The 22,769-nt window shown below is 42.8% G+C and overlaps 1 protein-coding gene across 3 annotated transcripts; it reads right to left on the minus strand.

Annotated features, from left to right (window-relative positions):
* Positions 1 to 1,082: 1,082 nt before the first annotated feature.
* Positions 1,083 to 14,771, minus strand: got1l1 (glutamic-oxaloacetic transaminase 1 like 1). 3 transcript variants are annotated; one of them, XM_020488765.2, is made up of 9 exons: positions 14,471 to 14,771; positions 14,020 to 14,201; positions 13,543 to 13,666; positions 13,205 to 13,422; positions 12,691 to 12,841; positions 12,372 to 12,537; positions 12,082 to 12,224; positions 2,970 to 3,034; positions 1,083 to 2,650 (listed from the first exon to the last, which is right to left on the minus strand). In XM_020488765.2, the coding sequence occupies exons 1-9, from the start codon at positions 14,649 to 14,651 to the stop codon at positions 2,516 to 2,518; spliced, it is 1,365 nt and encodes a 454-aa protein (XP_020344354.1). In that variant the 5' UTR covers positions 14,652 to 14,771; the 3' UTR covers positions 1,083 to 2,515. The 3 variants fall into 3 exon arrangements, with proteins under 3 accessions (XP_020344354.1, XP_020344355.1, XP_031685948.1); XM_020488766.2 differs by having other exon boundaries at positions 1,083 to 2,682; XM_031830088.1 differs by having other exon boundaries at positions 1,089 to 3,034.
* Positions 14,772 to 22,769: the final 7,998 nt, after the last annotated feature.

Below are 22,769 nucleotides of genomic sequence, written 5' to 3' on the forward strand. Positions count from 1 at the left end.
CTGAGTCTCACTTCACCGTAGATTGCAGATTATATATTCATAATTATTCTGAATAATATCATTGTTTCTAAAATACAACAAGGAAGTATTTTTGCCCGCGCTGGCGCTGCAGGCGGCTATATCGGTTGGCTAATACAGGACTATTAAAGGCCCAGTGCACTACTTTTCTTAGCGCAACCCCCTACTTCCCGCCGCTATGCTTACAAATACATTTAGTAGAAAGAAAACCCATCTATCTACCCTACCAGAAAAAAACAGCAGAAAAACAACACTACAGCACATCGATCAGCAACATTTATTGTTGTCAGGGAATAAATACAGAACATTCTATGCCGGAACAGAATTCTACTGTCTAAAAAGGTACAGACGCTGATGCAGCACTTTTTTAAATTGTCTGAAAGTTTATCGATTGTCGCTATTGACCCGTTACTGTAGCGGCGTCCTATGTATGAAAAGGGTATAACTCTAAAACATGTTACTGAATGCCATTCGTTTTTTGGCTGAAATAACTGGACTCCAATGGGGAATCAGATTGTGAATGTACAAAGACTGTAGTAGTGTATTCATGTAAATGACACTGAACATTTCATGTTTTAGATTTCGGAGGGCTGTTGTTCGGATTTCTGGAAACCTGATTAACCGTGGATAAAAATAAGGAGTTTTCTGCACATGTGCAGGATTTTTTATGCATAGCTGCTGCTCACTCTTCTGCCTACGTAGATGCTGCTCACTCTTCTGCCTACGTAGATGCTGCTCACTCTTCTGCCTACGTAGATGCTGCTCACTCTTCTGCCTACGTAGATGCTGCTCAGTGCTACGCTGCTGCTTTCCCCTCCTCGATCAGCGATGAACGTCTTTGGTGTAAACTAATCTAATATTAAGTTCGATTCCATGTTATTTATTTCAGTTGGGGAGCTAGGCTACATGTAGCTATTTACATGTTGTACACAAAAGACATGATCAACATGTTCATACAAACTCGCAGATTGTTTTTTGCCCCAATGCAAAACTCAAGTGGGGAGTTACATGCATCTATCTAGACAGTACATCAAACACAAGCAAAACAAAGACACACAGTCTAATTAGCGATGTAATGTTATTTTTTTAATCATCATTGCAAACAATGGCTAAGCAGGAGGTAGACAAGCAGTCAGAGTAGTAGTGTTCTTTTTCAACAACTCTGGCTAGTGGCTACGATATGACAGCAACTACAAAGACTAGCTTACATCATCACACAAAACGTAGATTGTTTTTGCTCCAATGCAATGTGTATCCGTTACAACAAACAGAGGTTGTAATCAAACAATCAATATTCAGGTAAACAACATGGATGTATTTCCTAATGACATGAGGACCATCTTATTATGATAATTGGTATAGTTAATTAACTTAATTTGAAAAGTTTTAAGAAGGTTTTTAATTAATTGTCACTGCACATTTATTTGACCTTCTACCATGGAACTACCTGTATGCATTCAAAATAATATCTTTCAATGTGCCACAAACAATAGGTTACAGTATAAAATAAATTGGTCAATAAAAAACTAAAAAGGTTGACCTTAATAATTTCATGGTTACGTTATCACTAGAGTTAAAATAACATGTTCAAAATTACAAAAGGGTGAAACTATCCAATTGGGCAGTGTTCTGTGAGTGTTCTGTGAGCACAAACAACAGTCATTGCAGTGAAGAGGATGAAGAATTCAAAGATTATTAAATGGCAGACTGATAGGCCTACTAGAATCCGACTGGGAACGTGGCTAGGACAATCCCTCTACTACTCCCATATTGTAAGTGTCACAATAGTTGTCGCTATAAGGTCAGGATCTCTGTTTAACATCTCTCCAAAAGATGGACCCTTGTCTTGACTACACAAGAACCCTTTTACCCAACTAGGGCATTAGGATCTACTTGTACCAGAGGAAAGAGTGCTCCTTACTGGACTACCACAGCACAACTATATGCCTACAATATTTCCAGCTATGTAGGTTCAAAATACCATATGCCATAGTTCCTATTCCTTAATCCCTACCTCTAATTTAACGCTTGGATGTTACACTCTACATACTAAATTCAATTGTTAATTTGTTTAAATAAATGATAAATAACAGCCATTTTCCCTATGAATTCAGCCCTAATTCATTTGGTATTGTATGTGACATAAAGATGCTTCCTTCACATGATTTAGTCAAGCTGAATAAGGATTTTATGGAGGCTGTCACCAGGGGCCTCATTTATACTTGAACTTAGTCGTAAGATAATTTCCGATGGTGTGCTTACATTCGATTCATAAAAGATACTGGGCATAAAAAACCTTGCTTACACAGGTTCTAAGAATCCCATTTTGTAACGTACGCACCTGTGATCTATAAATCTAAAATTAACTTAAAATTGACGGCACCTGAACGTGCCTTACAATCAACGATTTCCCCTTATAGAATGCTAGCACAAATGAGGGTTTAGTCAGGAATAGCCATGGACCAAAATAGAAAAGCAAACCTTTTGAAAGATGAGATCACAGCGATGGTAGAGGAGATCGAAGACAGGAAACACGTATTATTCGGTGGGTTGACAAACAAAGCCAAACAGCTAGCTTGGGAGTGTGTCGCCTCTGCAGTGAACCAGGTGGGGCAGCAAGACAGAACTGTGGCTGATGTGAAAAAGAAAGTGTCTGACCTTAAACTGCAAGGGGAAAAAAAGAATAGCCCTACATAACCAGCAGGAAAATCACCTACTTAGAGTCTAGACTTTGCGTAGGGATAAGATCATTTCCATGTCAAAGTAAGGTTTTATAAATAACTACTTATACGTGGTTTTCTGCTTAAGTCATATTTAAGATCAAAATTGATCATAAGTCCGTTTTATAAATGAGTCCCCAGGTATTGTAATTGACATCAGAAGACAGAGGTCAATGCCAGGTGGATGGACTCAGCTATATAGTCTAGGTTACAGCTGTTGATAGCACTCACATTCAGACAGCCATTGGGATGCAGGTAGATATGTCTCCTCTTTTCCAGGAATTCCACTTGTTGGACTAAAGGAGACAGGTGAAGAGATCATAATCAAAGATTAAGGACATTCAACATGGAACATAGCACTTACGTAAATTACTGGTACCTACGTGTACAATAAACAGTATAGTGGACATGGACATATACTGTACAGTATAAAGTATATGCCATTTAGCAGAAGTTTTTACGAAGCACGACTCAGCTTGGCTATAAGGGGTAGAATTCAGGTCAATAAAACTGTACAACATCATTGCTAAAGATATAAAGAATATATTAGAATTAAGTGGATGAAAGCCAACTAGAGATGAAAATTGTGAGATAAAATTGCTGACACTAAAGGCTAGCTAGATAATGCAAAGAAACAAAATCAACTGTCTTGATGCAGTGCATAAATTGTCTACATTGTTTGTGGAAACAATACAAAAAAATGCTGATATACAGTGCCTTCGGAAAGTATTCAGACCCCTTGACTTTTTCCACATTTTGTTACATTATAGCCTTATTCTAAAATGGGTTAAATAAATAAAAATCCTCAGCAATCTACACACAATGCCCCATAATGACAAAGCGAAAACATTTATTTTACATTTTAGCAAATGTATTAAAAGGATTTACAAGTATTCAGACCCTTTGCTATGAGACCTGAAATTGAGTTCAGGTACAGTGTATATCCTTGAGATGTTTCTACAACTTGATTGGAGTCCACCTGTGCTAAATTCAATTGATTGGACATGATTTGGAAAGGCACACACTTGTCTATATAAGGTCCCACAGTTGACAGTGGATGTCAGAGCAAAAACCAAGCCATGAGGTCGAAGGTATTGTCCGTAGAGCTCCGAGACAGGATTGTGTCGAGGCGCACATCTGGGGGAGGGTACGGGAAAAAATGTCTGCAGCAGTAAAGATCCCCAAGAACACAGTGGCTTCCATCATACTAAAATGGAAGAAGTTTGGAACCACAAAGACTCTCCTAGAGCTGGCCGCCCGGCCAAACTGAGCAATTGGGGGAGAAGGGCCTTGGTCAGGGAGGTGACTAAAAACCTGATGGTCACTCTAGAGTTCCTCTGTGGAGAACTTCCAGAAGGACAACCATCTCTGCAGCACTCCACCACTCCACCACCTTTATGGTAAATTGGCCAGACAGAAGCCACTCCTCAGTAAAAGGCACGACAGCCAGCTTTGAGTTTGCCAAAAGGCACCTGAAGGACTCTCCGACCATGAGAAACAAGATTCTCTGGTCTAATGAAGCCAAGACTGAACTCTTTGGCCTGAATACCAAGCGCCATGTCTGCAGGAAACCTGGCACCATCCCTACGGTGAAGCATGGTGGTATCAGCATCATGCTGTGGGGGATGTTTTTCAGCGGCAGGGACTGGGAGACTAGTCAGGATCGAGGCAAAGTATAAAGGCACAAGGCGAGCCCCAAATGCAGACGCAGGAGGCAGATGGTTGGAGTTTAATAAATCCAAAGGGAATAGGCAAGAGAATGGTCGTGGACAGGCAAAAGGTTATAACCAGATCAGAGTCCAGGAGGTACAGAGTGGCAGGCAGGCTCGAGATCAGGGCAGGCAGAATGGTTAGGCAGGTGGGTACAGAGTCCAGAAACAGGCCAGGGTCAAAACCGGGAGAACTAGAAAAAGGAGAAAAGGCAAAGCAGGAAACCGGGAAAAAAACGCTGGTAGGCTTGGACATACAAGACGAACTGGCACAGAGAGACAGGAAACACAGGGATAAATACACTGGGGAAAACAAGTGACACCTGGAGGGGGTGGAGATAATAATGAGGACAGGTGAAACAGATCAGGGTGTGACACAAAGATGAATGGAGCAAAGTACAGAGAGTATCATGGCGCAGGAGAAGATAGCTGACATTTTTTACGTGCCCCTTAACCAACTGTGTTTTTTGTTTGTTTATTTGTGTTGTTTTGTAACTTCTTTTTTTACTTATTCTGTACATAATGTTGCTGCTACCGTCTCTTCTGACCGAAAATAACTTCTGGACATCAGAACAGCGATCACTCACCACGATCTGGCTGAAGTTTTTTTTCCTTTAATGAGTCCGACGAGCCCAACTTGAAGGACATACTGCTTTCCCGGGAACAGGCCCAAATCCTTGTCATTTGCGTGAAGAGAAGACAGAGAAAATGAGGACGGGCTGCCTTCTGAGAATTTGTAGGTGATCGAATAAACACCCACTGCCTTCCGTTCCACTAACTAACATGCAAACATTGGAAAATAAATTCGGTGACCTACGAGGAAGATTAAACTACCAACGGGACATTAAAACTGTAATATCTTATGCTTCATGGAGTCGTGGCTGAACGACAACATTATCAACATACAGCTGGCTAGTTATACGCAGTATCGGCAGGATAGAACAGCGCCTGATTTGACAAGGGGTGGCGGACAATGTATATTTGTAAACAACAGCTGGTGCATGATATCTAAGGAAGTCTCAAGGTTTTGATCACCTGAGGTAGAGTATCTCATAAGCTGTAGATCACACTATTCACTTAGAGAGTTTTCATCTGTATTTTTTGTAGCTGGCACTAAGACCGCACACAATGAGCTGTATTCCGCCATAAGCAAACAGAAAAACGCTCATTCAGAGGTGGCGCTCCTAGGGGCGGGGGACTTTAATGCAGGTAAACTTAAATCCGTTTGACCTAATTTCCATCAGCATGTTAAATGTGCAACCAGAGGGGAAATACTCTAGACCACCTTTACGCCACACACAGAAACGCGTACAAAGCCCTCCCTCGCTGTCCATAATTATATCCTCCCAATTCCTGCTTACAAGCAAAAATTAAAGCAGGAAGCACCTGACTCGGTCAATAAAAAAGTGGTCAGATAAAGCAGATGCTAAGCTACAGGACTGTTTTAAGTAATTAATTTGCATTTTATTGCATGACATAAGTATTTGATACATCAGAAAAGCAGAACTTAATATTTGGTATAGAAACCTTTGTTTGCAATTACAGAGATCATACGTTTCCTGTAGTTCTTGACCAGGTTTGCACACACTGCAGGGATTTTGGCCCACTCCTCCATAGAGACCTTCTCCAGATCCTTCAGCTCCCTCCAAAGATGTTCTATTGGGTTCAGGTCTGGAGACTGGCTAGGCCACTCCAGGACCTTGAGATGCTTCTTACTTCTTAGTTGCCCTGGCTGTGTGATTCGGGTCGTTGTCATGCTGGAAGACCCAGCCACGACCCACCTTCAATGCTCTTACTGAGGGAAGGAGGTTGTTGGCCAAGATCTCGCGATACGTGGCCCCATCCATCCTCCCCTCAATACGGTGCAGTCGTCCTGTCCCCTTTGCAGAAAAGCATCCCCAAAGAATGACGTTTCCACCTCCATGCTTCATGGTTGGGATGGTGTTCTTGAGGTTGTACTCATCCTTCTTATTCCTCCAAACACGGCGAGTGGAGTTTAGACGAAGAAGCTCTATTTTTGTCTCATCAGACCACATGACCTTCTCCCATTCCTCCTCTGGATCATCCCGATGGTCATTGGCAAACTTCAGACGGGCCTGGACATGCGCTGGCTTGAACAGGGGGACCTTGCGTGCGCTGCAGGATTTTAATCCATGTTAATCCATGACGGCGTGTTACTAATGGTTTTCTTTGAGACTGTGGTCCCAGCTCTCTTCAGGTCATTGACCAGGTCCTGTCCTGTAGTTCTGGGCTGATCCTTCACCTTCCTGATGATCATTGATGCCCCACGGGGTGAGATCTTGCATGGAGCCCCAGACCGAGGGTGATTGACCGTCATCTTGAACTTCTTCCATTTTCTAATAATTGCACCAACAGTTGTTGCCTTCTCACCAAGCTGCTTGCCTATTGTCCTGTAGCCCATCCCAGCCTTGTGCAGGTCTACAATTTTATCCCTGATGTCCGTACACAGCTCTCTGGTCTTGGCCATTGTGGAGAGGATGGAGTCTGTTTGATTGAGTGTGTGGACAGGTGTCTTTTATACAGGTAACGAGTTCAAACAGGTGCAGTTAATACAGGTAATGACTGGAGAACAGGAGGGCTTCTTCAAGAAAAACTAACAGGTCTGTGAGAGACGGAATTCTTACTGGTTGGTAGGTGATCAAATACTTGTCATGCAATAAAATGCAAATTAATTACTTAAAAATCATACAATGTGATTTTCTGGATTTTTGTTTTAGATTCCATCTCTCTCAAAAAAAAAATGACAGACCTCTACATGCTTTGTAAGTAGGAAAACCTGCAAAATCGGCAGTGTATCAAATACTTGTTCTCCCCACTGTACATACCCCAACCAGAAGCCATGGATTACAAGCAACATCCGCACTGAGCTAAAGGCTAGAGCTGCCGCTTTCAAGGAGCGGGACTCTAACCCGGAAGCTTATAAGAAATCCCGCAATGCCCTCCGACGAACCATCAAACTGGCAAAGCATCAATACAGGACTAAGATTGAATCATACTACTACATACTATCATACTCCGGCACTCGTCGGATGTGACAGGGCTTGCAAACCATTACAGACTACAAAGGGAAACACAGTTGAGGGCTGCCCAGTGACACGAGCCTACCAGATGAGCTAAACTACTTGAGGCAAGTAACACTGAAACATGCATGAGAGCACCAGCTGTTCCGGACGACTGTGTGATCAGGCTCTCCGCAGATAATGTGAGTAAGACCTTTAATCAGGTCAACATTCACAAGGCCGCAGGGCCAGACGGATTACCAGGACTTTGAGCATGCGCTGACTGTGAGCAGTGAGCATGTGCTGACCAACTGGCAAGTGTCTTCACTGACATTTTCAAATAATTGCACCAACAGTTGTTGCCTTCTCACCAAGCTGCTTGCCTATTGTCCTGTAGCCCATCCCAGCCTTGTGCAGGTCTACAATTTTATCCCTGATGTCCGTACACAGCTCTCTGGTCTTGGCCATTGTGGAGAGGATGGAGTCTGTTTGATTGAGTGTGTGGACAGGTGTCTTTTATACAGGTAACGAGTTCAAACAGGTGCAGTTAATACAGGTAATGACTGGAGAACAGGAGGGCTTCTTCAAGAAAAACTAACAGGTCTGTGAGAGACGGAATTCTTACTGGTTGGTAGGTGATCAAATACTTGTCATGCAATAAAATGCAAATTAATTACTTAAAAATCATACAATGTGATTTTCTGGATTTTTGTTTTAGATTCCATCTCTCTCAAAAAAAAAATGACAGACCTCTACATGCTTTGTAAGTAGGAAAACCTGCAAAATCGGCAGTGTATCAAATACTTGTTCTCCCCACTGTACATACCCCAACCAGAAGCCATGGATTACAAGCAACATCCGCACTGAGCTAAAGGCTAGAGCTGCCGCTTTCAAGGAGCGGGACTCTAACCCGGAAGCTTATAAGAAATCCCGCAATGCCCTCCGACGAACCATCAAACTGGCAAAGCATCAATACAGGACTAAGATTGAATCATACTACTACATACTATCATACTCCGGCACTCGTCGGATGTGACAGGGCTTGCAAACCATTACAGACTACAAAGGGAAACACAGTTGAGGGCTGCCCAGTGACACGAGCCTACCAGATGAGCTAAACTACTTGAGGCAAGTAACACTGAAACATGCATGAGAGCACCAGCTGTTCCGGACGACTGTGTGATCAGGCTCTCCGCAGATAATGTGAGTAAGACCTTTAATCAGGTCAACATTCACAAGGCCGCAGGGCCAGACGGATTACCAGGACTTTGAGCATGCGCTGACTGTGAGCAGTGAGCATGTGCTGACCAACTGGCAAGTGTCTTCACTGACATTTTCAACCTCTCCATGTCTGAGTTTTTTATACCAACATGTTTTAAGCCGACCACCATAGTCCCAGTGCCCAAGAACACTAAGGTAACCTGCCTGAATGACTACCGACCCGTAGCACTCACGTCTGTAGCCATGAAGTGCTTTGAAAGGCTGGTCATGGCTCACATCAACACCATTATCCCAGAAACCCTAGACCTATTCCAATTTGCAAACCGCCCTAACAGATCCACAGATGATGCAATCTCTATTGTGCTATTCATTAAATACAGCTCAGCGTTCAACACCATAGTGCCCTCGATGCTCATCAATAAGCTAAGGACCCTGGGACTAAACACCTCCCTCTGCAACTGAATCCTGGACTTTCTGACGGGCCACTCCCAGGTGGTAAGGGTAGGTAACAACACATCCGCCACACTGATCCTCAGCACAGAGGCCCCTCAAGAGTGCTTGCTCAGTCCTTCCTATACTTACTGTTCACTCATGACTGCACGGCCAGGCACGACTCCAACACCATCATTAAGTTTGTCGATGACAAGTTTGCCGATGGCCTAATCACTGACAACAACGAGACAGCCTATAGGGAGGAGGACAGAGACCTGGCCTTGTGGTTCCAGGACAACAACCTCTCCCTCAATGTGATCAAGACAAAGGAGATGATTGTGAACTACAGGAAAAGGATAACCAAGCACGCCCCCATTCTCATCAACGGGGCTGTAGTGGAGCAGGTTGAGTTCTTCAAGTTCCTTGGTGTCCACATCACTAACAAACTAACATGGTCCAAGCACACCAAGACTGTTGTAAAGAGAGCACGTCAAAACATATTCCTGAAAAACCTGAAAAGATTTGGAATGGGTCCTCAGATCCTCAAAAGGTTCTACAGCTGCACCATCGAGAGCATCCTGACTGGTTGCATCACTGCCTGGTATGGCAACTGCTCGGCCTCCGACCGCAAGGCACTACAGAGGGTAGTGCGTACGGCCCAGTACATCACTGGGGCCAAGCCTCCTGCCATCCAGGACCTCTATACCAGGCGGGTCAGAGGAAGGTCCGAAAAATTGTCAAAGACTGCAGCCACCCTAGTGATAGACTGTTCTCTCTGCTACCGCACGGCAAGCGGTACCGGAGCGCCAAGTCTAGGTCCAAGAGGCTTCTAAACAGCTTCTACCCCCAAGTCATAAGACTCCTGAACATCTAATCAAAATGGCTACCTAGACTATTTGCATTGCTCAGCCCCCCCATCCCCTCTTTTATGCCGCTGCTACTCTCTTGTCATTATCTATGCATTATCACTTTAATAACTCGACCTACATGTACATATTACCTAAATTACCTCGACTAACCGGTGGCCCCGCACATTGAATCTGTACCGATACCCCCTGTATATAGTCTCACTATTGTTATTTTACTGCTGCTCTTTAATTACTTGTTCCTTTTATTTCTTATTCTTATTTGTATGTTTTAAACTGCATTGTTGGTTAGGGGCTTGTAAGCAATTCACTGTAAGGTCTGTTGCACCTGTTGTATTCGGCGTATGTGACTAATAAAAGTTGATTTGATTTGAGAGATCTTTGATGAAAACCTGCTCCAGAGCACTCAGGACCTCAGACTGGGGCGAAGGTTCACCTTCCAACTGGACAACGACCCTAATCACACAGCCAAGACAACGCAAGAGTGGCTTCGCAAACAAGTTTCTGAATGTCCTTGAGTGAACATTTCTGGAGAGACCTGAAAATAGCTGTGCAGCAATGCTCCCCATCCAGCCTGACAGAGCTTGAGGGGATACGCCGAGAAAGGGAGAAACTCCCCAAATACAGGTGTGCCAAGCTTGTAGCGTCATACCTAAGAAGATGCTGTAATTTATGCAAAAGGTGCTTCAACAAAGTACTGAGTAAAGGGTCTGAATACTTATGTAAATGTGATATTTCATAAAAACCTGATATTTTATAAAAACCTGTTTTAGCTTTGTCATGATTGGGTATTAAGTGTAGATTGATGAGGGGGGGGGACTATTTAATCAATTTTAGAATAAGGCTGTAAAGTAACGAAAATATGGAAAAAGACAAGGGGTCTGAATACTTTCCGAATGTACTGTAGGACTTGATTCAATCAGTATCCCTGAAGTACAGCGCTATAGCTCCGCGTTCGCGGAGACTACATTTACAGGAAACGCTGTATGGAAACGCTCAATGGAAATTAACTTTACATTTTAAGGGTGCTATAGCGCTGAACTTCGGTGATACTGATTTAATCAAGCCCATAGACAGGTACAGTGCTCTACCACTGTTTGAATAGGTTGAAAGATGACAAATCCTAAACTTAACTTAAGCCCCGTTTCCATTGGCACTTTAAAGTCAACCCAGGTTGGGCTGGCCTTAAGTGGGCTAGCTCAAATTGCGTTTCCACTGCCTCCAGAAATGAGAAATGATGTAATGTTGTTAGGTAGCCATTATGTGACTGCAGCTGGCTTCGCTAATGTTGCTAGAGAGTGTACAAAGCTGTCATTAAGGCAAAGGGTGGCTACTTTGAAGAATCTCAAATATAAAAACTTTTTTGCTTACTACACGATTCCATATGTGTTATTTCATAGTTTTGATGTCTTCACTATAATTCTACAATGTAGAAAATTATACAAAAATAACGAAAAACCCTGGAAAACCCTTTTGACTGGTACTGTACATTAATTGGCTACTTTATGGCCAACAGAGGCAAATGTTTTTGTTTTCCCATAAAAATAACCAAGTGAAGGAGTTCCATAACTTCCATGTTAAATTTCCACTCGAGCAGCCTCCAAGAACCAAGAACTGAGGATGCATAAAACACTTTGCTTGATAATGCAAAGTCAACGTTAGAATGCAGTTTAAACCACCTCTGAGCGAATTTATGTAATGCGCTCTAATGCACCCAAAGTCGTTTTCCGGTGCTCTGTCCCCATTATTTCTTGATGTGCATCAGCTCTAGCTCATGTTTTACAGAAAAATGGTTGGAAGTAGGTGTCTCCATAATGACAATCTAAATAGCCTACCTTCAACTAAAAAGTTGTCACAACATGCGGGTGCTGCTCCCTCTCCTCTTGCTCACTCAACACACACACACCACTCACTCACTCAGCAACAGCCTGCATCAATGCCTGACAGTCAGCAGCTGGTCACAGTGAAATATATATATTTTTCAAGAGAAATTACATGGCGGCCACAGTGCAATTTAGGAATAGCTCAAAAACCCGCAACCAATGCATTTTCACCCGAAACATCATGGAAACGGGGCTTAATATGGTTTGCTCACCATTCAGCCCAGTGCAACAGTACAGTCCACCTTGCTGGATCAGGTGATCCCAGCTGCCAGGACATCCAAGAAGCCTTAGCTTCTCTCTCAACCTCTCTCTGACCAGTATGCCCCTCTCCACCATACTCTTCACTCCTTCCTGCCTGGGACAAGGATTTACAGAGGTCTATTTAACTTATCATGAAGCACTAGTTCCACGTACTGTAACCAGACTTTGTATGATCACATTTTATACTAGAGAAGCCTTGCAGACAATGCTATTGAAGCATAGACTAGCCATAATGACTTACCACTCCACATGGTGGGCAGGGTTACTGAGCACCGTGGCAACCACACGAGCTCCTCTGACAGATGGCCGGGACCACAAAGCCCTGACCTGCTTCTCGGCCTGGGACTGAACAGCTAGCAGTGTGGAGCTCTGCTTTAGGACACATAAGAGGTGTCCAACTCGCTCGCCTGTAGTAAGGACAATATAAGAAAATGCATTTCCATATAGAGATTTACTGTCAATATATGTCCTGGGGATCTTACATTCGTCACATTCGATGAAAGTAAGAGACGTCAATTGATAATACACTAAGAGACAAGTGAACCCTTGAAATGGCTCACCGTAAAGCCCAAAGCTGTGGGAGAAGGACTGGGCACACAGAAGCTCCATCCCCAGAGAGGCACACAGGCGCACTGGCCAGGCGTCTTGTTGAAAATCCCCATGGCATAGGCCCTGTGCAGGCAGCAGGAAGAAAGGGAAAAACCTACACCTCTGAGAGTGTAGAAAAAAAGATGCAGAGAGAAGAATAGAGAGAGCATGAGGAGACTGAAGAGGACTACTATAACAAGTGTTTCTACTGTAGAAATGCTACTCCCTGGGATAGACTGATGCCAGGACCTCCAAAGAAGAAAAAAAAACATTGATAAATGACTTTGCTGATAACTTCTTTATTGAGGAAAACATTTACTTACTACAACTGTAATATGTGGTTGTCTCACCTAGCTATCTTAAGATGAATACATGAACTGTAAGTCACTCTGGATAAGAGTGTCTGCGAAATTACTAAAATGTCAAATGTATAACATCTGTTACATTACTAACGACTGTAAAAACAGTTGGGTTATGGAGCAGTACCACCATAAGCTGTGTGAGGAGTCTCCAGTGCTTCTGGGAGAGATCTGAACCAGTAGGGCAGTGAGCAGAAGCAGACAGAACAATGACACTCTGCTCTGGAGCCATCTCCAGATCCTCCATCATTTTTTGCACACCCACACCCCTCTGCTCTGTATCCCAATACCGATACCGACGGACATCCTGGATCCCTGCTGCCTCAAAGATACCAGCCAAGGAGTCTGCAGAAAGGAACATGATGACCAGAGCTTCAGCACCAATATCATCAGCAATACCAATACTATATTGCTCTGTGATTGTGCTTTTAACTATGTGCATGCTCTCCTCCCCCCGCTACTTACCATCACAGGGGGAGGAGAGATAGACTGGCCCACACCAGACACCGCTCACATTGTACCAGTGCTTCAAGAGCTCAGCCCCCAGACGGACAGCCCCAGTACAGCCCACAGTTTGCACACCCAACACCTATAGAATAATGAGCATAGGGGAGGGGAGTAAAATCTAAATACTCACAGCCATAATGTATTATCCAATGCCACTTACAAGCTGATGTTGATTGATTACATAAAAAGTAGTGTGTGGATAGGGAAGGGGTGGGCAAAGTGTAATTACATAGGTTACGCTGCCGTTGAGCTTGTGAAAGGCCTATCTTTGTGTCCAGATGGCTGTTCTTGACTGATGGCTTGGTGCAGTGCTTATTTAAATACAGTTTCATAACCTTGAGCTCAGCAAGCCACCTACTGTATGAGAAAACTGTGAGGATCACACATGAGGTCAAGTTGATCCATGGAACATATACAGTAGACAGCAAAGATTACCCTGTTCTCCACGATGGCATGGCAGTCCCTGCCCAAAACCAATTCTGTTGCTCTCCTGGTGAATTCTGGAAGGCCAAAGGATGATGGATACTCTGGACAGAGAGTGGGGTCTGTGCAGATCTGTTGCATTATTTTCCCAATAAGCGGGCTCACAGAGGTCTGACCTTCCTTGTTGAGATACTCTGAGGTCCCAAAAAATAGTTATGACAATAAATATTTTAATGCTTAGGCTAGAATAAACTGTAATATATTACCCTAAAATAGTAACTTCACAAGCTTAACTAAATCATTTTAAAATATATATTATTTGATCAGTAGTGATATTCTGCCGTTTAGTGAACTCAGTCAGTGGTTCTTACTCAAGGCACAAGGACCAGACACTAGGGTCAGTGACAACAAACGCTAATGAGATGCATAGAAGTCATCAAGCTGAATTTATGAGCTAACTCACCTCTTCCCGCCAAGTACACTTTGCGGAGATGAGTGTCTGTCTTGAAGTCAGCCAATAGCTTGGTTTCAGGATTCGGTTCGGCAGTTGGAGTGTCGACGAATATAGAGAGAAGAGTTATTCCCCGGGCTTGAACATTTTCAGTGGAACCCACTCCACCATCACTATTACATGTTTGCCTCATCTTTTTAGTTTCATCAGCCTGTTCTGTCAGCACTAAGCAAGCCACCAAGCCTTTGTTTATGGTTGTTGCTTAGCTACACAACATCAATTTAAATACCGTATCTTGGCAACGTCTGTGATGGATGGCTTCTACGGTTCTCTTATAAATAATATAAACGGTTTTCACTAGTTACCACAGCCATAAAGTCAGCATTGAATATCGTAAAAATTAACTTAAGTTTAGGGTTAAGCTTAAGTTTAGCAATTTGGTTAAGGTTAGGGTTAGGGTTAAGTTTAACATCTAATTTTAAGAAGATAAATTACAGAAATAGGTCGGGTTTAGGATTTAGTGATTGTGGTAACTAGGGAAGACTCTTATAAATTGACAGGTTTGAGATTTCGTTCTTATTGACCTCTATGCTGAGTAGCCTTCGCATCGACACTGAGCTGCAATTTTCCTAGGTTAAAAAAATGATGTAATCTTCAACCTAGCGATTTCCCAGGAAGTGTTCAAGAACAGGTAAAATTGTGGCGTTTGCTTTCCTTTAATGAAAGTATGTCCTTTTCATTTTTTGGCAATATAACGTTAATACAGTAAAAATGTAGGCCTATGGAAACAAAAAGTTGCTTTTTTAAACATGGCGCCCTGCTCCTGTTCCTCAAAACCCAACTGTAGAGACCCACAGAAGAGAGAATTGAAAAATATGAATTAGATTATCCCTGTCAACAAGCTACAAACTCTTTTGTGTGGTTTTAAATGTAAATGCTGCTTTTAAAATGAACAGTTTTACTCCATGTTCTAAGTACTCCATGTTCCTGATTGAACATTTGAACCATTCAAACCAAATTGTCCCTTTGTAAAGTAAGGCACAATTAAGCATTATACTCAAGGCCCCCAGTCAGACTGCATTGATGATGCCGACACAGCAGTTTTCCTATTGAATCCCAGTATAGTAGCAAGTGTAGACACATGGTGGCTGACTGAAGCACCTTTTTAAGATAATTTGCATGTTAGAGGGTCAAGATTTTTCTGAAATTTGCAGCTAGAAATGTAACATATAGAGCTACTGTCTCATCTCACGTTTACATTCAATGCATTGTATTTTGCATTCAACAAGTGTGAACTTGGTGCACATCATTAAAGAGCAAATAAAAGCTCACATTTGTGGTCACTTACAACATTTGAGGCAGATTGTTCAGACTCAGCTGTACACTAGGTGGCACTGCATGTTTAAGTAAATCGTTCTTGCTCCATTTGCAGTAGGTGTACTTGAGCCCCTGATTCTTGTTGGAACCCTTCTTCACAGAATACAACATGTTGGTACTCTTTTAATCTTGGGCATTGTGAATGATGAAACTCATGTTTGTTCTCTCTTAACATTTGACCTAATTTAAACCCCTTTTGATGCCAATATATTCACAAGATCCAATAGATTCACAAGAACCTCATCCTGACCTACTGTATGACTGCACTTCACTGTGTGAATACATTCTTGTGTATTATGCAAACTGATCACTGCAGAGAAGCTGCCTGACCTTCAGATGTATCAGATAGGCATCTCTCTCTGTACAGTATGGCAGTGTCCGACATCTGGCTGGGCTACTACTTACTTAAACTGCATACTGAGTACTAATTGTACAACATACTATTTAGAACATACTGTTTATTAAAAAACAAATCCAGTAAAGCTGCATTCATAACCAAGTGGGAAGGCAATTACCAGTTGTGAAGTCGTAAATACCAGTTAGATGCATTCATGTGCTTTGAACTTTGGCTAATGGCCACCAACCTGCGTCAACCATAAATTACAGAGTTAAAGATGCGTATAACATTTTTTTTTTTAAATAGTGACACTGACAAGGTACAAATCTGTCGTTCTGCCCCTGAACTGGCAGTTAACCCACTGTTCCTAGGCCGCCATTGAAAATAAGAATTTGTTCTTAACTGACATGCCTAGTTAAATAAAGGTCAAATAAAAAATGTACATAGAGGTAGGGGCAACAGGATAGATAATAGACAGTAGCAGCGACATACATTACGTGGTTTGATTTGATTTGATTTGGTGTGTTTGTGTTTTTTTGTGTGTGTGTGAATGTGTGTGTGGCGTCAGTGTAACTGGTGAGAAATGGCTATCTAGTTAGCGGGGTGCGCGCTAATAGCGTTTCAATCTGTGACGTCAATCGCTCTGAGACCTTGAAGTAGTTGTTGCCCTTGCTCTGCAAGGGCCGCGGCTTTTGTGGAGCGATGGGTAACAATGCTTTGTGGGAGGCAGTTGTTAATGTGTGCAGAGGGTCCCAGGTTCGAGCTCAGGTAGGGGCGAGGAGAGGGACAGGAGCAAAACTGTTACATTAGTATGCATGTGTGCGCATGTGTGTATGGGTGTGTGTGTGTGGTGGAATGTCAGTGTGGGTAGAGTCCAGTTTTTAATGTAATTTCTTTAATGTATTTCACCTTTATTTAACCAGGTAGGCCATTTGAGAACAAGTTCTCATTTACAGCTGCGACCTGGCCAAGATAAAGCAAAGCAGTGCGACAAAAATGACCTCAACAGAGTTACACATGGGTTAAACAAACGTACAGTCAATAACACAATAGAAAAATCTATATACAGCATTTGCAAATGCAGTAAGATTATGGAGGTAAGGCAATAAATAGGCCATAGTGGCAAAATAATTACAATTTAGCATTAACACTGGAGTGATAGAGGTGCAGATGATGATGTGCAAGTAGAGATACTGGGGTGCAAAAGAGCCAAAATAAATAACAATATGTGGATGAGGTAGTTGGGCTATTTACAGATGGGCTATGTACAGGTGCAGTGATCTATGAGCTGCTCTGACAGCTGGTGCTTAAAGTTAGTGAGGGAGATTTGAGTCTCCAACTTCAGTGATTTTTGAACTTCGTTCCAGTCATTGGCAGCAGAGAACTGGAAGGAAAGGCGGCCAAAGGGGGAGTTGGCTTTGGGGATGACCAGTGAAATACACCTGCTGGAGCACGTGCTACGGGTGGGTGTTGCTATGGTGACCAGTGAGCTGAGATAAGGCGGCGCTTTACCTAGCAAAGACTTATAGATGACCTGGAGCCAGTGTTGCCAACTTAGCGACTTCATCGCTATATTTAGCGAGTATTCAGACCCCTCTAGCGACAAATTTTTAAAAAATCAACTTGCGACAAATCTAGCAACTTTTTCTGGTGTTATTGGAGGCCCCACCCCTGTCCCAAAGCACTCACAGGCAGCCCAGTCCTCACGCAGCAGTCCCTCCTAGCTGCAGTCAGAGCAGGAGATGTTCACCCCTCCGCGTCCAGATTGCAAATGAATCGCGCATGCGGGAAGCCGCCGCTGGCTGATTCCGCCCTGGCTTACATTCAGGATGGGATGTAAATGTAAAATGTTCTTTGTCTAAAATAAATCACAGCACAAAATAAATCACTGCATCAGTGGACAAGGTCACTTACTCACCTTGTCCACTGTGTGTGTGCCTCTCTGTGACATAAGCTAAACATCTAGCTGGCTAGCTCATCATGTCACAGTCTAAACTGTACACTCAAAAATACAGAAAGCAGTGGGAATCAAACACTCAATTCAAAGGCTGGTTGAAGCTGTTTATTGTAAGGCAGATTTCTATGCCAAACTTAGTGATGTAAAAAACACATGACAACTCAAAAACATACTCAAAATGCAAAGCCTTATAACAATTCCACCCAAAACAAGCTGCCATTTATGGTTAAAAAACTTGACTCTGCAAAAAAGGCTGAGGCCACCATGGCATTAGCTATTGCTGAACACTGTTCCATGCTGGCATGTGATCACATTGGAGAAGCATGTAGAGCTGCTTTCTCAGACTCCACTGCTGCTACCCACTTCAACATGCACAGGACAAAGTGCACTGTAATGATTAATTGTGTTCTATCACTAAAAGTTGGTCGTATGTGTGGGTGACCAGCAGCTCAGCCTCCTCCTCAATGAGTCCACGGATGTAAGTGTTTCTAAGTACCTGGTGGTTGTGATAAGGTACTTTAGTGACACCAAGCAGACAATTGTATCAACATTTCTGGGGCTTGTTGAGTTGGAGGAGATGCCACATCTATAGCCTGTACTGTTGTGGCTTTCCTCGAGAAGTGTTGTCTTAAAAAAGAGAAACTCCTGGTGATAGGGACTGACAATGCCTCTGTTATGACGGGGATTAACAATGGGGTCCATAAAGTGCTGAAGGAGGAGTTTGGCCTCAAATATCTGGTTCTTATTCACTGTGTGTGCCACTCGCTGCAGCTTGCTGTAAGTCAGCTGCAGCTTGCTGTAAGCTCCCAATGACACCATCCCCCGTAGTGTGGAGTACTTGGTACGAGAGACTTATAACTGGTTTTCAGTGTCTCCAAAGCACAGGGAGGCCTACAAGGCCACATATGAGACCATCAACTGTAGGCAGAAACCTTTACAGGTAACCAAGGTGTGTGCCACACGTTGGCTCTCCATTGAACGGTTTCACGCATTTTGGACCAGTGGGAGGAGCTTAAGCTGCATTTCATAGTCACCAAGTCCAGTGAACACTGCTACATGGCAGAGGTTTTATACTCCATGTACAGTGATCCTCAAAACATATTGTATCTGACTTTTTTGAAGTCAGTGCTGGTCGAGGTACAGTTTGCCATCAATGCTTTTGAGGGAGAGCAAGTAGATCCTATTAAGCTACTTGACAGCTTGGTTAGCCTGATCAAGTCTGTGAGTAGCAGGGTGCTGAATCCACTGGCAAATGTTGATGTACTCAAAGGGCCAAAATATGGATACATCAGTCCCAAACCTTACCTTGGTTACCTTTTTGAGTCAAAGGCAGCTGAGCTCCACCTTGCGCCTGAGGATGAAAACGATGTCCGAAAGCGGTGTGTAGCCGTCACCATCTCCCTCACTAATGAGTTGAGGGTGAGACTGCCGGACAACATCGAAGCATTGCAGTACATATCAGTTTTCAATGTGGAGGAAACTCTAAAGCACAATAAGAGCGATGGAGAAATAGAAAAAATAGCCAAGCTCCTTGGCTACTCCTCTGCAGAGATAGACAAGATTGCCCAGCAATGGCGTGCCATCCATCTTAGTAAATGAAATGAGACAAAAAACACACTGGGCTTCTGGAGTGAGATTTGGAAGTTCAGGGATGCAGCTGATATCAACCCTTTTCAAGAACTTTCCATGGCTGCTGTGTCTGTGTTGTCCTTGCCACACTCGAATGCTGAAGTCGAGAGAGTATTCAGCCAGATGAGTGTGGTAAAAAGCAAACTTAGAAATCGGATGTCCTTGCAGACCCTTAACTACATCCTGTACATTCGATATGGACTGAAGCTGTCTGGTGAGGCTTGCTATGAGCACCAGCTGCCTGATAATGTTTTGCAGATTTTTGGCTCATCAGCTGCTTACTCATTTACGTCAGCTCCCTCAGTTGCTGAACCTGCCATAGAGAGCCTTGACCAAAATGACGATGACCCACTCTTTCTGTGAGCCAGCATAGCCTGTATGTGTGTGAAGGGGGGTCTGAAAAAACAACAACAATTAACCTGAATTAGGGCCAGACTAGTTACCATAATTTTCTCACATTGCCATTGACAGTTTTTTGTATGGTCTCTTTTTGGTCCATTTAGATTGTATACAATCTACATTAACAAAAAAAATAAAAAAATGATATAGTTAAAAATGTTCATGTTTTCTGTGACTTGTTGTAGGCTCCTAAGTGGACCATAAGGTTAAAAACAAAACCAAATTAAGAAAAATAAACAAAAAAAATAAACAAAAAAAATAAGTAACACCGCCAGTGTCTCTTTTGGTTCACTTTTGCCGGTTCCAAGCCCGGATAAAGGAGGAAGGTTGGAATTGTGACATAAAAATAAAAAAAAGAATCGACAGAAAGTTCATTTGTAGTTCTAAACATATTTAGGGTGATTTTTACTCACTTTTTGTCTCTCCCACGACGGTATTCAGCGTCCATCAAAATTACATGCACATGGCCAGTTATGCAAATTAGGCGATGGCGTCATTTAGCGACTTCTAGCGACATTTAGGACTGCCAATAGGTACTTTCCTTACTGAGGAGTTGGCAACACTGCCTGAAGCCAGTGGGATTGGCGACGAATATGAAACGAGAGCATACAGGTCGCAGTGGTGGGTAGTATATGGGGCTTTGGTGACAAAACGGGTGGCACTGTGATAGACTACATCTAATTTGCTGAGTAGAGTGTTGGAGGCTATTTTGTAAATGACATCGCCGAAGTCAAGGATCGGTAGGATAGTCAGTTTTATGAGGGTATGTTTAGCAGCATGAGTGAAGGAGGCATTGTTGCAAAATAGAAAGACGATTCCAGATTTAATTTTGGATTGGAGATGCTTAACGTGAGTCTGGCAGGAGAGTTTACAGTCTAACCAGACACCTAGGTATTTGTAGATGTCCACATATTCTAAGTCAGAACCGTCCAGAGTAGTGATGCTAGTCGGTTGAAGAGCATGCATTTAGTTTTACCAGCATTTAAGAGCAGTTGGAGGCCACGGAAGGAGTGTTGTATGGCATTGAAGCTCGTCTGGAGGTTTGTTAACACAGTGTCCAAAAGAAGGGCCAGAAGTATACAGAATGGTGTCGTCTGAGTAGGGTTGTACCTAGTAGGTTCCTTGATAATTTGTGTGAGATTGAGGGAATCTAGTTCAGACAGTGTGTGTGCATAGAGTCAGTGTAATAGAATTGTTTCAAAAAAGGGTCAAATTTGAGGCTAATAAGAAGTTGGAGCTCTTTTCTATCTGCATTAGCAAGGACAACACATAATTTTATGATTTGTGTGTGCTAATGAACTCAAGCTTACGGACAATATCAAATGTGATATAGCGAAGCACCTGAGTGAGTTGGGTGCCCAATTATGCAGGTACTTTCCCAAAACGGATCACACAAACAACTGGATTCGTTTTTTTCTTTCATGCCCTGACTCTAGTCTACTTCACGATATCTGAACAAGAGAGCCTCATCGAAATTGCAACAAGCGGTTCTGTGAAAATGTAATTTAATTGTAACGAGTGTGCTGAGAGTTGGGAAGAAAGTACAGGGAGTGAGTGTTTTAATAAATAAACAAAACAATAAACACGAAACAGAAACAATGCACTGACATGAAACAGAGTCAATAACACCTGAGGAAAGAACCAAGGGGAGTGACAGATATAGGGAAGGTAATCAAGGAGGTGATGGAGTCCAGGTGAGTGTCATGAGGCGCTGGTGCGCTTGACGATGGTGACAGATGTGCGGGATAATCAGCAGCCTGATGACCTAGAGGCCGGAGAGGGAGTATACGTGGAGTATCCTGCCTTGGCAAATCGCATTGTTAAGACACTGATGCCCTTTGCAACCACGTACCTATTTTTTATGTTGGATTCTCGGCCCTCACTAGCATGAATACTAAATACAGGCACAGACTGTGTGTGGAAAATTATTTAAGACTGAGACTCTCTCCAATACAACCCAACATTGCAGAGTTATGTGCGTCCTTTCGAACACACCCTTCTCATTAACCTGTGTGGTGATTCACAATTTTCGATGAACAAATACATTTTTATATGTAAGATGGCTAAATAAAGAGCAAAATGATTGATTATTATTATATTAGTATTTGTGCCCTGGTCCTATAAGAGCTCTTTGTTACTTCCCACGAGCCGGGTTGTGACAAAAACTCACACTCAGTCTTATGTTTAATACATGTATTGTATAGTGTGTGTGTGGCAGGCTTACAATGATGGCAAAAAACAACATTTGAGAGTGCACTGACCCTGGTGCTAGAGGGGGTACGCAGCTGGAGGTTGAATGTTTGATGGGGTACAGGACTATAAAAAGTTTGGGAACCACTGTACTAGATGAAAAACCGAAGAGTATGACATCCTGACATTTAAAGCACACTACAATTTTTTACATTTCACATACTATGAAACACATTTTTTCCCATACCCAAAATGCCTACTATTTATAATGCAAGTGGGCTATGGCTATTCAGACACGGCCAATGACTATCTGGTTTGTGTAGGATGATTGATTTCATTTATGGGTATGTGACCTTTGCATCATCATTGTCTCACCAAACTGTAATTTGCTTGTGCTTGTTCATTGAGACCCCCCCCCCCCC

Source organism: Oncorhynchus kisutch, linkage group LG8, assembly GCF_002021735.2.
Source record: "Oncorhynchus kisutch isolate 150728-3 linkage group LG8, Okis_V2, whole genome shotgun sequence".
Taxonomy (NCBI): domain Eukaryota; kingdom Metazoa; phylum Chordata; class Actinopteri; order Salmoniformes; family Salmonidae; genus Oncorhynchus; species Oncorhynchus kisutch.

Excerpts from the sequence above, each read along its gene's own strand:
- got1l1 (XM_020488765.2), bottom strand. The coding sequence starts at position 14,651 with ATGAGGCAAACATGTAATAGTGATGGTGGAGTGGGTTCCACTGAAAAT. Across the intron at positions 12,842-13,204 it reads TCCTCACACAGCTTATGGTG|AGGTGTAGGTTTTTCCCTTT; the intron begins GTACTGCTCCAT and ends CTACACTCTCAG. Across the intron at positions 12,225-12,371 it reads CCTGCCCACCATGTGGAGTG|GCAGGAAGGAGTGAAGAGTA; the intron begins GTAAGTCATTAT and ends TCCTTGTCCCAG.